A 16,379-nucleotide genomic window follows, 5' to 3' on the forward strand; every position below is an offset into this window, starting at 1 on the left:
CGCTCAACGGAGGTTTTTGTTTGATTTTTTATGAAAATAAATCTTAACGTCCGTTGATAAGAGGTTCGCGTTCACTCAATGGAGGGTTTTGTGTAAATTTTATGCATTAAAATTTTTACAGTGTATGAAAAAAATTACTTTTTAACACTGTTAATTTTTTCTTTTTGTCCGCTTTCATAGCTTCTGACAGTTTGTTGACAAAACAAAACAGAATAAAAACAATTAATTAATTAAAATTTTTACAGTGTATGAAAAAAATTACTTTTTAACACTGTTAATTTTTTCTTTTTGTCCGCTTTCATAGCTTCTGACAGTTTGTTGACAAAACAAAACAGAATAAAAACAATTAATTAATTAAAATTTTTACAGTGTATGAAAAAAATTACTTTTTAACACTGTTAATTTTTTCTTTTTGTCCGCTTTCATAGCTTCTGACAGTTTGTTGACAAAACAAAACAGAATAAAAACAATTAATTAATTAAAATTTTTACAGTGTATGAAAAAAATTACTTTTTAACACTGTTAATTTTTTCTTTTTGTCCGCTTTCATAGCTTCTGACAGTTTGTTGACAAAACAAAACAGAATAAAAACAATTAATTAATTAAAATTTTTACAGTGTATGAAAAAAATTACTTTTTAACACTGTTAATTTTTTCTTTTTGTCCGCTTTCATAGCTTCTGACAGTTTGTTGACAAAACAAAACAGAATAAAAACAATTAATTAATTAAAATTTTTACAGTGTATGAAAAAAATTACTTTTTAACACTGTTAATTTTTTCTTTTTGTCCGCTTTTATAGCTTCTGACAGTTCCTGGACAAAACAAAACAGAACAAAAACAAACCATCGTCAGCCGTGAAAAGTAATTGGGACATTGTTTCTGGGCAGGCAAAATCTGGGAAAAATGTCTAGGACAAAGGATGATGTTGGTCTAGTTAGCCCCACAAAAAAACTGCGATTTCGAGGTGAGTTAAATTTTCAGAATCGAATTGATGAAATATTCGATGATGAGCACAAACGTAGCACTGGGGGGAGCTATGCTAAGGGAACTAATACAAAACAAAACGATGAGGACAAAGAGCACAGGAAAAAAGGTGAGTGGGCGTTGGTAGTGATCGATGCAAACAAGTGGCATACCTAATGTTTTGAATTTGGTGCGGTTTATTCCTGTCCACAGAAGAATCACCATCGTTCATGGACTTCTTCAAGGTCGAATTGACCCGAGGTTATATTTTGGAGCACGATGAGGAGCGCTATACAGCACGCCGTCAAAAAATATATTCTTTCATGCGTATACCGCGGGACCTGGAACGTTTCATCGTCTATGGTATAATGCAATGTGCTGATTCCTTCCTGTACATTCACACCTTCCTTCCTGTACGCTTTACTTTGGCTATGTGGGGCCTATTGTCACGTCCCATTGCCAGTTGCTTGGGCTTGCGAAGGCGCACACAACGTTTATTAACACCAGCGGAAATCTGCGATTTATTGAAGGGTACAATATGGATTGCATGCACTCTCTTAATGCTTTCTGTTGATACGAATCGCGTTTACCATATCATTAAGTCTCAATCTATTATAAAACTATACATTTTTTATAATATGATTGAGGTTGGGGATCGTTTGTTATCCGCTTTTGGTCAGGATACTATTGATGCACTTTTTTGGACAGCAACTGAACCGAAAAATTCAAAAAGAGAGCATTTCGGGCTAGTTACGCATATTGTATTTGCTCTTATCTACGTGCTGCTGCACAGCTTCTTAATTATGTTTCAGGTAAAAATCAATTATCCTATTCCCTAAAATACTTGCGCTTAAGATATGAACATAAGTTCTAACATTTTCTAGGCGACTACTTTGAATGTAGCTGTGAATTCAAACAATAAAGGGCTATTGACAATAATGATTTCCAACAATTTCGTCGAGTTAAAAGGATCAGTGTTTAAGAAATTTGACAAAAATAATCTCTTTCAATTGACATGTAGTGATGTTCGGGAACGTTTTCATCTCGCAGTTTTGCTGTTCATCGTAATGATACAAACAATGAAAGAATTCGACTGGAGTCTGAATCAGTTTTGTGTAATGGTGCCCGATTGCATTGCTGTTTTAGTCACTGAGGTATTAATCGACTGGATTAAACATGCTTTCATTACTCGCTTCAACGAGATACCCGAGTACATTTATCGAGAATATACTACCAGCTTAGCTTATGACATGACCCAAACTCGTCAAAAGCATGCATTTTCGGATCATTCAGACTTGGTGGCACGGCGTATGGGTTTCATTCCGTTTCCCCTGGGTGTGGTGTTGATAAAAGCTATCTATTCGGCAGTATCTTTCAATAACTTCGCCGCGTGGATACTTTTTGGATTAGCTTACATGTTCGTATTGGGCCTGCGCATTTGTTTGACTATCTGTGCCTTAGGAAAAGCGTGTAAATTAATGAAAGAACATCAAGATGAAAAGAATAATTCAACTCCAAGCTCCGTAACAAATGCTCCCACTGTTGGAAGTAGCAGTGCTTTTGGTAATGTAAATAGCGTGGGTAGCATGGCTGGATTCTCAACATTATCCAGCACTTCAGGTTCTTCACGATCACGTTCAGAAACTGCAACATCACCTACACTTCCGACGCATAGTCTCCAGAGATCGGTAACTGTAGAAAAATGCGTCTTCGCGCCAACATCAAACAATTCGACCTCCACGCCAAAAAATCTAAAATTAATAGAAAACCCCTCAGCAATTGACTTAAATCCAAATGATGTAGAGTTGGATGTAAAGAATTCACTTGAGTTAGGTGCAACCGCTCTGTTTTCTAACAGTGACGTAGACTTGGATGATGTGTGCCTTAATGAGAAAGTATTGGATCAAAATGCTAATACTAATGCTTTCGTCGAGGAGGAGTTGGCACGCAGTGAACCTGAACTTTTCCAACCTCAACAACGAGTTGACCGTCCAGCTGGTGATGCTTCATCAAAGGCTGGTACTCCGCTAGAACGTCCGTGTGGTGTGCCGAAACGTACACATAAACGCTCGGAGTCGGAGCCAAGCATGCAAAGCATTGTAGGCGTCAGCGAGAGTGAATCGCTGGCGTAGTGTTGGTGCAGTTAGTTTAATTGTTTAAACTTTCGTATTGAATATGGTGATGTCCTATGCGTTGTATTTATTTTGGTTATTTGTATTATCTTAATTTTTATGCTTATTTGCTAATTCAGTACGAAAATATTGGTTGCTAGTTTTAATTTGCAGATTACATTTTTAATAGTAAGAAAGAAAAAGACCATTAGCAGTTAAATATTTTAAAAGTTTATTGATTTATTAAAAACAACTTAAGTTAGTGCTTACATTTTATATTTATATACATATGTATATTTGTATTTATTGGACTCGAAACGTTTCCCTTAACGAAAGAAGTGCTAACAAAATTGAACACACGTTATAGAGATATTTTGTGGATAAATGTACATTTATATTAGCAATGCCTTAAAATTCTTAAATAAGTTTTCTATTCAAAAGAACATAACTATACAGCAACTTTTCGTCAAGGGAGGTGCCAAGGGTGGTACATATACACATACATACATATAACTAAATTTAATGGCCTTTAATAAAATGAATTTTGAAATCGGATAACTATTTCCAATAATTGCTATTTAGTACACTAACTTTTTTTCAGAAAACTGTTATATTTTATAGCGCCTAAGTAGCGGGGCTTACACGATCCCACATGTGTGACCACATGGTGTGATAGTTATCGATGTTCGATCGGATAAACGCTGAAACAACCGATTGACGCACATGTTCGCTGATTTACAAAAAAATATATTTTTTTCAGTTATGCTCGCCTCAAACCATGCTGCCACACATAGTGGATCGTTAAACCCCGCCGTTTCGACGGACTGGATACCCACAATAGCCGGTTCTACGTACCGGAATGACTCGCGTTTTACCCGATCAGGGCATGTTTCGGTTGTTATTGTTGTTGTAGCGGCTACCAAGCCCCGATCGGATCGGTTCATCCATCAGCGTTGTCGTCAATTTCAGCTAGGGGGAGGCCCAGGAAATGTGCGACTTCCACAGGGGCTGTCCATAGGGACAGGGGCGTCAGCCGAGTGGCATGTGAAGAGGTGCCGGGAGTCATGTGGCGACTCTCCACATCCCGGGCATGGTTGGCCACATCCTCGTTGATTCTGCTTAAGTAAGAGTTTAGCCTGCTGCAATAGCCAGAGCGAAGTTGGGCTATTGTAGTGCGGGTCTCCCGAGACAGACAAAGTTCTGTCCCGTCCACGTCCGGTGGTTGTGTGCCTAGGACGGCATTCACAGGGCGGGAGTCTACATAACTTGAGACTGATTCCCAGTGAATGCCGTTCAGGGCCTGTCGGTAGGTTGACGGGTCTAGAGGTTGTTTGATTAACCTCTGGACTTCGTCCCTCATTTCGTAAAGATGCCTCCTGACGTGCCTTGGCGAGGGCTCTTCCACGAACAGCTGTCCGCTGGGATGGCCACGTCTGTCGCTCCCAGCAAGGAACTGCTTGCAGAGCGTTATGTTATGCTCCTTTATGGGAGCATCTGGGCCTCGTCATGTAGATGGTGTTGGGGCGTCATCAGAAGGCATCCTGTCGCTGTTCGTAATGCCGTCTTTTGGCAGGTCTGTAGCTTCATCCACCGCGTCCTGCTAGTCCCCGGCGACCATACGGGCGCTGCATAGTTTAGAACCGGCCCGCCGATTGCCTTGTATGTTGCCAACAACGTTTCCTTATCTTTGCCCCAAGTGCTGCCGGCCAGCGACTTGAGGACATTGTTGCGGCTCTGTACTTTGTTGACAATTGCGGTTGTATGCGCCGAGAAGGAGAGCAGACTGTCGAAGGTAACTCCGAGGATTTTCGGGTTATTCACCGTCGGTATTGTTACGCCATTGACGTGAATACCCAGTTGCAGTCTGACCTCCTTCGTCCAGGTGGTGAAAAGGGTTGCCGAGGATTTCGCAGGGGATAGGGCAAGGCTCCTTGCAGTTAAGAAACGAGAAAGTTCGGCGAGATAACCGTTTACTTTCGAGCACTAGTCATCAATTCCATTACCAGACGCCTTGATCGAACAATCGTCAGCATAGGAGACAATATTAACACCCTCTGGTGGTTGAGGTAGCTTTGAGATGTAATAATTAAACAGTAGCGGGGACAGGACACCACCCTGTGGTACCCCCTGTTTAATTTTACGTGGCTTGTAGTTTTGTCTCTGAAAATTACTGACGAGTGTCGACAACTCAGGTAATTCGCCGACCACCGTTTGAGTCCCTGTGGGAGTGAGGAGGCCTCTGTATCTTCTAGTAGCGTTGAATGACTGATAATGTCGAACGCCTTGAACAGGTCCAACTCTACTAGAATAGTTATCTCACAGGGGCGGTTTAAGCCACGAGTTATCTGAGCGTTTATAGGGTTAAGTGCTGTTGTTGTGCCATGCTGATGCTTCGCTGCGGTCAGGTGGTTCGTAAAATACGGAAGCAGCAGGGCCTCGAGTGTCTTCGCTACCGGGGAAAGGAGAGTTATCGGGCGATAAGACTCTCCTTTGGTTTTGTGTTTTTCAGTTTTGAAATTGGTTTTTGTTGTTTTTATTCATCTTATGCTTCATATTCAATATCATAGTAATATGAATATATGAACCATAAGATGAATAAGACTCTCCTTTGTTGGCTGGTTTCCCCGGTTTGAGCAGTGGGACCACTCTCCCCATTTTGCAGATGTCTGGAATGACGAGAGTGGCCATAGACAGGTTGAGGACCTCCGTTAGGTATGCTACTCCCGCAGGACCCAAATTTTTCAGCATCAACATGCATATGCGGTCGGGTCCAATGGCTTTGGAGGCTTTCGCCTTCCTGATGGCTACCCTTACCACACCGCTGGTGAAAACAAGAGGCGCACTCGGATTTGGCATTTTTTGTAGCCTTTTGGTCACTCGACGTTTGGCGTTATGAACCGGAGGATGCAGAATGAACTGCCGGCTAAAATAGCTCGCGCATCGCTCCGGGTCCGACGAAGCGTGGTCACCAAAGTCTACCTCGACTCTGTCGTCACTCTTCGTCGGGTTGGACAACGATCTCACGGTTGACCCAGGCTTGCTCACACCAGAGGCGAAGTTACAGGTCTTCAAATGCTCTTCCCATTTCTTCCGCTTATGTACGTTCACAAGTTGCCGAATCTCCGAATTGAGATTCATGATACCGGGATTTCCGGGATCGGCCTGACGAAGGTTGTCGCACTCATCGGCTAGAACAGCCGCTTCAGCAGGAAAGTTCGGACGTGGATCCTTAATACATCCTACTGGGATGAAGCGAGCTGCTGCAGCTGCAGTAACATCCGTGAAGCTTTTCCAGTCAGCTTTGGAAAAGTTGACATAATTCCGGTGATCCACGGAAGCAAAGTCGGCAGGTTTATCAATCGAGATGACTATGGGCAGATGGTCTGATGCTAGGGTCAGCATAGGTCGCCATGATACGCTGTTTATCAGACCAGCGCTGACAATTGTTAGATCTGGCGAGCTGCAGCAGCTGCCCATAATCCTGGTGGGTGCGTCGTCGTTCATTGTGCAGAATATCGAATCGTCTATTTGCTCAGCCAGATGTATTCCCCTACGATCATTTGACAGGCTTGAGTGCCAAAGATCGTGGTGCGCGTTAAACTCATCAACTACCATGCGGTTTTCACCTCTGAATAGAGCACCTATTTCAGGGTGATATCCTGCCGGGCAGCTGGTGACAGGGGGTATGTATACGTTAAATATTTCGAGCTCAACATCGCCTGACCGGATAGCAATACCCTGACATTCTAGCATGGTATCCCTGCGGTCGATGTCTGCTTCAATAAGACGATACTGCAAGGTGTGGTGCGTGTTGAACGCTAAACCTCCACCATTGTATCGCTCGCGATCTCGACGATGCACGTTGTATCCGGCGCAATTCAACAGGGTTGTATTGACGGGCAACTTCGTCTCTTGGACCGCAGCTATTAATATTCCATGCCTTCCCATAAAGACAGTTATCTCATATTCGAATACTGGAAATATTTGAATTACAGTGGCAGCACCAAGGGCTGCACTTCTAAAACAACTTTCGAATTTGTGCGATAAATTTTGAATTCTACCATCTCACATGCCATCTCGGTAAGGTCCATAAAACGTTTTGATTATTCCGGCTTTTTACTAGACCCCCTACGGACATGTATTTCGACCCACTGAATCCAAATCTGAGGTCCGTTTGACACGTACACTAAATTATGAAAAAGCGAAAAATTAGCAAAAAAAATTTGCAATTTTCGCAATTTACTCGAAATTTCGTACGAGTCAAACAGACGGCCGCAACTTTTTTTGTGTGCTGGTGCCATTATTCCGTGAGTCGCAAATATCGGCACATTCCGAACGAAAAATGACACTGAAACGTCGAAACCGGTTTGTCTCCAAACTAGGAATGTTCGATATCGTATCGATTATTCTGAATATCGATATTTCATGTTGCGATAATCGATTTTTTGAATCGATATTACCAGGTCGATATATCGAAGACATCGATACTTTACCCGCAATATAGATATTTAAGTTGAAATTTATTTTTCATCTACAAATACTAAACTCGGTTTAACCCGCAGCTTGTGTGATTTATGTAGCACTTAAGTTTGACAAATCGCTTGCATGGTGTATACCAGGGATCTCGGGATCCCGGTGTTTTTGACGTCCCGGAAATCGTGGGATTTGCTTGCATTAATCCCGGGATCCCGAAACTTTTGAAATATCGAATTGATAGTAAGAATTTGTTTATGAATTTTGAAGTATGATTTTTGTAAAATGCCGTTTTGACTGCAATTAACAAAAATCTGGAAATTGCAGTCGGAGCCTTTTTTGAAGAAGATTTCAATGAATTTACTCATAGCGTCGCTAATGTAAACGAAACAGAGTGTTTTAAGGAAAAGTTAGATAATTTTTTAGATCAATCTACTCAAAACTTCCTCAAATCGAAAAACTTATAACTTGACCGACGTGCTGGTAAAAGAGNTTTCTCTGATTTAATAAATATCGCTTGCGTAGAGTGCAAAGTTGCTAAGTCCCAATTTAAAAACTGTACAGGAGAGGAAAAAACTTCGTATAGCCATTTTCTTCAAGTATTTCGCAAAACTTTGATTACAACATTTTGCCTGTTTAAAGCAAAGCAAAACTCCATACGAATCGGAGGGATTCGATATTTATTAAAAGATTTCGAACTTTTTTGGCCTTATCGAATTTTCGGAGCTTTGTTTGGCCTTAGCAAATTTTGCTTTCATTGAATATAAACGAGAAAACATAAAACAAGGACCTTTACCCTTTTCGAAACGATGCAATTTTAATTTATCTAGCCTTCTATATCAAAATCTGATTTTTCATTAAAAGTGAAGTTAGCAACTTTTCACTCTAAGCTAGTGATATATGAGTTTTACAATCAGTTTATCGTAAGTTATAAATAGTTTTATTTAATGGTATGTTTAAATGCTTTCAGATATTGAATTTTCACTCATATTCATAAAATTTATGACTCAATTTGAATCCCGGTATTTNAGAGGTTCAAATATTTTGTTATGGAGGAGATAGGGGTCATTATCTTCAAATGGATTATGTCTACCTTTTGACAGTTCAGCCTAAAAGTGTTGATGCCGAAATATGTTTTTCATCAGTAGGTTTTGTATGTAAAAACTGCAGGTCAAGCTTAGAAGACTTCGCTTTGAATGCTTCGCTGCTCGTACGAAAACATTTTCAGTGCAATAATAACAACACTGGCAAAAAAGGCGTGTGTGTTTTTAACCAGACCCAACTACCAACATGTATTTCGACCCGCTGAATTCGACTCTGAGATCCGTTTGACTCGTACACCCTCAAAATTTCTAGTAAATTGCGAAAAAATGGCAAAAAATTCTCCATTTGCCATTTCTTTATAGAGTAGAATAAACATGTTTAGAGAAATTGTTTTTGTATATTTTTGTTTTATATATTTTTTTATTAATCGTCACTTTCAAAAGTACCTGGTATTTACATTATTAGTTGTGATGTATACGTTCCTCAATCACATGGTTTTTTAAAAAATGTTTTACTTTTAAATTTCTCTGATTTAATAAATATCGCTTGCGTAGAGTGCAAAGTTGCTAAGTCCCAATTTAAAAACTGTACAGGAGAGGAAAAAACTTCGTATAGCCATTTTCTTCAAGTATTTCGCAAAACTTTGATTACAACATTTTGCCTGTTTAAAGCAAAGCAAAACTCCATACGAATCGGAGGGATTCGATATTTATTAAAAGATTTCGAACTTTTTTGGCCTTATCGAATTTTCGGAGCTTTGTTTGGCCTTAGCAAATTTTGCTTTCATTGAATATAAACGAGAAAACATAAAACAAGGACCTTTACCCTTTTCGAAACGATGCAATTTTAATTTATCTAGCCTTCTATATCAAAATCTGATTTTTCATTAAAAGTGAAGTTAGCAACTTTTCACTCTAAGCTAGTGATATATGAGTTTTACAATCAGTTTATCGTAAGTTATAAATAGTTTTATTTAATGGTATGTTTAAATGCTTTCAGATATTGAATTTTCACTCATATTCATAAAATTTATGACTCAATTTGAATCCCGGTATTTCGGGATTACCTAAAAAATATCCCGAAATCCCGGGATCCCAATTTTCCTGATATTTTGGCATCCCTAGTGTATACGGCTCTTAACTCGTTTCCACCGTTAGACTTGTCTTGTTCTATCTTCTTTGACAATACAGTCGACCGGCATGCCGTTTTAATCCTCAGTAAATATGCCGCTGTGGTGTAGTGGTAAGAAGTGCGCGCTTCCACTCCGCAGCACCAGGGTTCAAACTCTGGTCCAAGCAACATCACAAAAATATAGAAAAAAGGTTTTTTCTTAACCAGCGGTCGTCCCTTGGCAGGCAATGGCAAACCTCCGAGTGTATTTTTGCCGTGAAAAACAGCTTCTCATAAAAATACATTCGCCGTTCGAAGTCGGCGTGAAACTGTAGGTCCCTCCGCTTTGTGTGACAACATCAAGACGCACGCCACAAATCGGAGGAGAAGCTCGGCCAAACACTAACATATGTGTAAGCGCCAATCTATTATTATTATTATTTTTAAATATACAAGATGTAAGTAACACAATTAGGTGAGTTGATAGGCAGGTCTTATATTCCATCCAATTGGGAGTAGGATTTTCAATATCGATTTTCCCGATATCGCTATTGTTGTGTTAAAGAGTTGTGTTGCCTGCCGCCCGCTGCTGTACGTGCTGCAAAAGGGGGTGCTGCCTTGTGCTGGTGGTTGGTGGCACTCGTCTAATCTCGCGTGATGCGGAGTCCTGAGCACGCCCTAAAGTGGCACCAGTCGAGGAAGGAGTTGCACTTGACTGATGTCACGTTACGGTATATTCTGGACTGACAAACAGAGCAGATTGTCGGAGGGACTAGGAGTTGCCGGCGGCGGTGTGTGGGTGCCATTGTGTTTGTTTGTGTGTCTATTGTTGTGTTGTGTTGGGGTGTAGGTATGTTGATTGTTTGCTGCCCAGGCGGGTGGTGGTTTGCCGTGGAGGCGGTCCGGTTCGCACAGCATGGGGCCACGAACGATGTGGTCCATTGCCGGTGCGTACGTAGGCCCGAGCAGTTACGGAGGTGACTCCACCCGTCACAGGCATTGCACCTGACCGAGGTGGAGTTTGCATGCAGTCGTCTCTGGCATACACAGCAGGTGTAAATTTCTGGCCCTGGGTTTGACTCTATGCCAGCCCTGAGCAGAAGGGTACGGAGAAGATGTAGACCTAAACGGGGTACAGTATAACGTGGCGACCGATGCTGATGTTAGCATCGGACCATCTGTCCGTAATCATCTCGATCGAGAAACCTGCTGACTTTGCCTTCGCTGAACAGCGAACATATGTCAACTTTAACAAAGCTGATTGGAACGGCTTTGCGGAAGCTACTGCAAGCATCACATTTCTACCCTTCCCACACCAACCGGCGTTCCTTCAGGTGAGCGTAGGTTCTGCAAGGTTGTTACTGTTGTTTAGGGCCGCTCCATTCCCGATGGATACATTTAAGAAACCCGCTCGAACTTCCCTGCTGAAGCAACTGTGTTAGCCAAATAGAGTGTTAGAATTCGGTGCGCTGATCCCAAAAACCCCGAATTAGGGAGATTTGGCAACTAGTAAGCCTGAATAAGCGGAAGAAGTAAGAGAAGCACCCGAAGACTTGCAACTTCGCCTTTGGTGTGGGCAAGCTTTGGTCAACCATGAAGTCACTGTCCAACCTGACGAAGCGCGACGATAGAGCGCAAGTCTCCTTCGGTGACCGCGCCTCGTCGGATCCGAACTGGATGGAATTTGGATGCTGATGCTGAAAAAATTGGGTCCTACGGGAGATGACGATTTTACCAACGCCTTTAATTTGTCTATAGCCACTCTCAACATTCCGGACATCTGGAAAACGGAGCAGCGTAAACCTTTCCCCTATGAAAGCCTCGGCAACCCCTTTCATCATCTGGAATGAGGTCAGACTACAGCTGGAAAATCACGTCGACGGCGAACCAATCCGACAGTTAACAACCCAAACATAAGTACTCGGTGTTACCTAAGTTGTTACTTAGGAGACGAAGTTACAGACCTGCCAAAACACGGCACTCCGAACCGCTACCGGATACGTTCTGATGTCGCCAGGATGCCTCCTACATAACCAGTTCCTAGTAGGGTACCATAGACGGGTGCACTCGAATACATCTGATTGTTGCAGAGTCCTTGACTAGGCACGTCAGGAAGCATCTGTACGAGACCACGGACGCATCCGGATATAGTCCAGAGGTTCATACAACAACCTTTGCAAACGACAGTGGACCGACAGGCCATAAACGGCATTCATAGGGAGTCGGTCTCGACTTACATCAATTCCAGACTCGTGAATGCCGTTTTAGGAACACAGCCACCTGACGTGAACGAGCCAGAACTTCGTCTGCCTCGGGAGACTCGCACTACCGTGGCCCAGTTGGATACTCAAGCAGGTTAAACTCCTACCTGAGAAGGATAGATGCAGATGTGCCCAATGAGTGTCCGGCATGCAGAGCGTCACCTCACGACACGCAACACATTTTCGCATGCCCTCTAAACCCCACTCAACTAACGCGCCTCTTGCTTGGTGAGCATTTTGTTGTGCTCCCTTAGAGGGAGCGTTTGGGTCTCACTATGAAGGTGGCGCTCAGGCGACATCAGAAGGCGTTCTGTCGCTGTCCGGAGTGCGGCGTTCTGACAAGTTTGCAGCTGCGTCCAACTAATAACGGCAGCCAAATTGGAGCAGCGTAATACAGAACCGGGCATACCTTGTTGTGGTTCTGTGCTTTATTGACAATTACAGTTGTGACGCGGAGAAGAAGAGCAGGGAGTCAAAGATGACCTTTATAATTGTCGGGTTGTTCACCTTCGGTATTGATGAGCCATCTACGTGAATGGCTAGTTGAAGCCTAATCTCCTTCTTCTAGGTGATGAAGAGGGACGCAGTTGATTTAGTCATGACGGGGAGAGGGTTAGACCCCATGCAGTGAAGAAACGAGATAGTCTAGATAGGTAACCGTTTACAAGAGGTCGTCACGAGATCAGGGAAACTTTCTCCGGTGGTTGAGGAAGCTTCGAGATATAGAAGTTAAATAATAGCGGGTAAAAGTGGTTACCCTTTGCTGAAACCTCCATGGTTTTGAATTTTGATCGCGAAAGGTTACCGGCTACTGCCGATCACTCAAATAATTCGCCGACTTCCATTTGAGTGCCTGTGGAACAGAGGAAGACTCAATGTTTTCTAGTAGCGTGGAATGACCGACGGTGTCAAATGTCTTTGATAAGTCCAACTACTACTAGGAGTGTTCTCTTAGGGGTGGTTACGGTTAAGGCCACGAATTATTTGAGTGTTAATGATGTTAAGTGCTGCGGTGGTGCTGCGCATTTTGCGGAAACCATATATGTTATATTCCTCTGAGAATGATGTAAATTTTAATACATTCGATGAAATAAGTAAAAAGTTGTAGATACCCACGTTATAGGTCAAGAAAATCGGCGTTCTCAGTGCCTCTGTCCTGATAAACCAACGTATCTGCTCAGATACTGGTATTGAATAAGTTTTCTCGCAAATTTAACGCTGGAGAGAAATACTTATCTACAGTTTCGCATGCATGCAATCAAAATTTGAACTTTTCTGCATAAATAAAAATAGCACCTCTTAATTAGTCTAACAGTAGTTTTAATTTGCATAAAAATCATACATTGGACAGGCCAAGGTCAAACGCGTTTTGTTTAATTTCTCGGTTTGACTTAAAAGGCATAGTCACGTCGATTGATAAACCTGCCGACTTTGCTTCCGCGGAACACCACACCTACATCAACTTTAGCCCATCCCATTCCAACAGCCGTTCATGCTACCGTACGCCAATTCCACAATATAGTCACTACCGCATCGGTCCAATTCATGCCTGCTGGACGCATAGCGAAAACCTTCGCCAGGCCGATGCCGTGAATCCCCGTAAGATAGATCTCAATACGGACTTTCGGAAATTGGTAAACCAGTACAAGCGGAACAAGTGGGAAGAGCACCTGAAGACTTGCTACTTCGCCTCTGATGTGAGAAAGCTTTGGTCGACCGTAAGGTCACTGTCAAACCCGACAACGCGCGATGACAGAGTGGGAATTTCTTCTTCCTACTTATGTTTAATTTAGTTAGAAATCCTTTAAAACCAATTTAAACGTTATATGACATAGACACATTTTAGTACTTAGGATATTACGATGCTTAATACGCCTTGTGAGTCCGCTAAATGTAAAATATATTATACGTACATATGTGTATGCACATATATTTTCATGTGAAAATATAGGAACTCGACAGTTTGACCAGTTTTGACTATTTTCATTTCGTTTAATGTTTATTAATGTTTAACTTTTTATTAAAGTCTAGTTAATTTTATTCCATACAAAGAAGAATGTAGAGAAATTACAAAAGATATCACAAACAATTTTTTGTTTCAGAATTTTGCTTTATTGCTTTATTTTATTGAAAAACTGTTTCAAAGAATATAATACTGTAAAAAATGTTTTTTTTTTTAATGAAGATACTGCGTAGCAGAATTTGCACTAAAAACGGTTTTTTGTCCGAAAAAAATTATGACCGTTATCCACAAAACTTAAAATGCTTTGTTGGAGCGAAGAAATCTCACATATCTTTAAACAAAGAAGCCATTACGTGTATGTACATTAGACTGCATCACCAAAAAATGTCGCGGTTTTTCCGCCAAGATAACAAAATTTATTATATTTTATGACGTTTACCAAAATATTTCGGAAAAATATTATGATTTAAGCGAGAATTTTTTGAAAAAAGTCCCCTTCGGCGACAAAACGGATTTGGCTTACAAAATCTGCATAAAATTATTAAAAAACCTTTTCAACGGAGTCGTAACAAATGAGATTTTTGTTGCAGTTTTTTTAGTTTTTTCAAAGATTGATTTACGAAAAACTTAAATAACTGGACCAAACCTGTTCTGATTTAGACTTATGGGATCTCGGTCGAAAGGTATTTTCCCAGTATTTTTATTTATGTGCACAAAAAGTCATTCGTTCCCTATTTTTTTTTTAAATACCAACTCATTTTAATTCAACTTTGAATGATGTTCGTTCATCCTACCTTTCTCTTTCATCCTTTGAATGAGTTTATTAGAAATAAAACGGGTGAGAAAATACCTTTCCAATGATACCTCACAAGTCTAAATCGGAAGAGTTTAGGATCAGTTATTCAAGTTTTTTTTATACCAATCTTTGAAAAAAGTGTTTTGAAAAAGTGTTTCAAGAATCTCATTATTACGATTCCGTTCAAAATTTTTATTTAGTTATTTTTTTAATTGTCATATAATTTTTTTAAGCTTAAACCGTTTTATCATTTGAAGGGATTTTTTCAAAAAACATCTTTGAGAAACTATTTTTATTTATAAAAAACTAATTTTTTGGAGGTATTTTCAAATCGGTCCAGCTCGCTTAAATTTTTATATTTTTCCGAAATATTTTGGTGGACGCCTTAAAATATAATAGATTTTATAATTCCAATGGAAAAGCAGTACCGATTTTTTTTTGTATGGGGAGTGATGCAGTCTAATGTACATTAATAAATAAGTGAAATGAATTCTGCATAGATATTCATACAATTGTTGCCTAAAGCATGTTCTTTCTCCTGGGACAAAAGTGCAGGTGCTACAGAATCCAATAATAATAATAATAATAATAAGAGATTGGCGCTTACACATATGTTAGTGTTTGGCCGAGCTTCTCCTCCGATTTGTGGCGTGTGCCTTGATGTTTTTCACACAAAGTGGAGGGACCTACAGTTTTACGCTGACTCCGAACGGCGATTGTATTTTTATGAGAAGCTGTTTTTCATGGCAGTAATACACTCGGAGATTTGCCATTGCCTGCCGAGGGGCGACCGCTGTTAAGAAAAAACCTTTTTTCTAAATTTTTTTGCGAAGTTGCCAGGGCTTGAACGTAGGCGCTGCGGAGTGGAAGCGCGCACTGCTTACCACTATACACCACAGCGGCCGCAGAATCCTATACATATATTTTAATTAATGAAAAAACCTTCTTACAAATGGCTAATAAACGCTGCTTTTAAATTTTTCGAATTTCTTGTTTTTGTTTGGCAACGAGGTGAAAATGCAATCTATATTATAAAATTTAAATACTTATGTGTATAGCGATATGTGATTGTGAGAAGGCGATTCGTGGAAAGCTCCACCATCCATTAAGCACCTACATACTTACATAAATATGCATGTACATATCGTCGTTTAAAGTACAAAACCGCGTATCTACAAAATGCAAAACCGCGTATGTGAGGTTGCATACATTATATTTTAAGAGAATAAAAACACTCATATTTCAAAATGGTTCTCCTTTTTATAAAGCAGTCGCATTTCTGGCTAGTATATTTCAGGACGAATGGATAGGGACTGAGCCAAGAGCTTGTGTGAACAAATCCAATTTTTGGCAGCAAATGTCAGTTACGCGGTTTTGCAGAATGACGATATGCGGTTTTGTACTTTAATCGACGATATATGTACATATTTATGTATGTAGGCATGTGTGCTCATACGCCCATATGGATTATCAGCAACCATTTGTGGGCGAATTGGCATTTGAATGCATAGAACGCATATAGTTTTTCGGCTATGTCCTGCAATAAATTTTGTTTATTTTAACATTACTTCTACGTTGTTTGCATTTGTATGATCACGTATACATACACCTACTGAAGGCGGATGAAGCTTTCCTATTTTGTGCGAACCTTTTGTTT

General features: G+C 40.6%; 1 protein-coding gene across 1 annotated transcript; it reads left to right on the plus strand.

Annotated features, from left to right (window-relative positions):
* Positions 1-718: 718 nt before the first annotated feature.
* On the plus strand, positions 719-3,625 carry LOC108375258 (protein TAPT1 homolog). The gene is made up of 3 exons (XM_017631358.1): positions 719-1,094; positions 1,178-1,776; positions 1,849-3,625. Exons 1-3 carry the CDS (start codon positions 905-907, stop codon positions 3,094-3,096), a joined length of 2,037 nt encoding a protein of 678 aa, XP_017486847.1. The 5' UTR covers positions 719-904; the 3' UTR covers positions 3,097-3,625.
* Positions 3,626-16,379: the final 12,754 nt, after the last annotated feature.

The sequence above is a fragment of the Rhagoletis zephyria genome, unplaced genomic scaffold (genome assembly GCF_001687245.7).
Source record: "Rhagoletis zephyria isolate East Lansing unplaced genomic scaffold, Rhagoletis_zephyria_1.1 Rzeph_scaffold_00092, whole genome shotgun sequence".
Taxonomy (NCBI): domain Eukaryota; kingdom Metazoa; phylum Arthropoda; class Insecta; order Diptera; family Tephritidae; genus Rhagoletis; species Rhagoletis zephyria.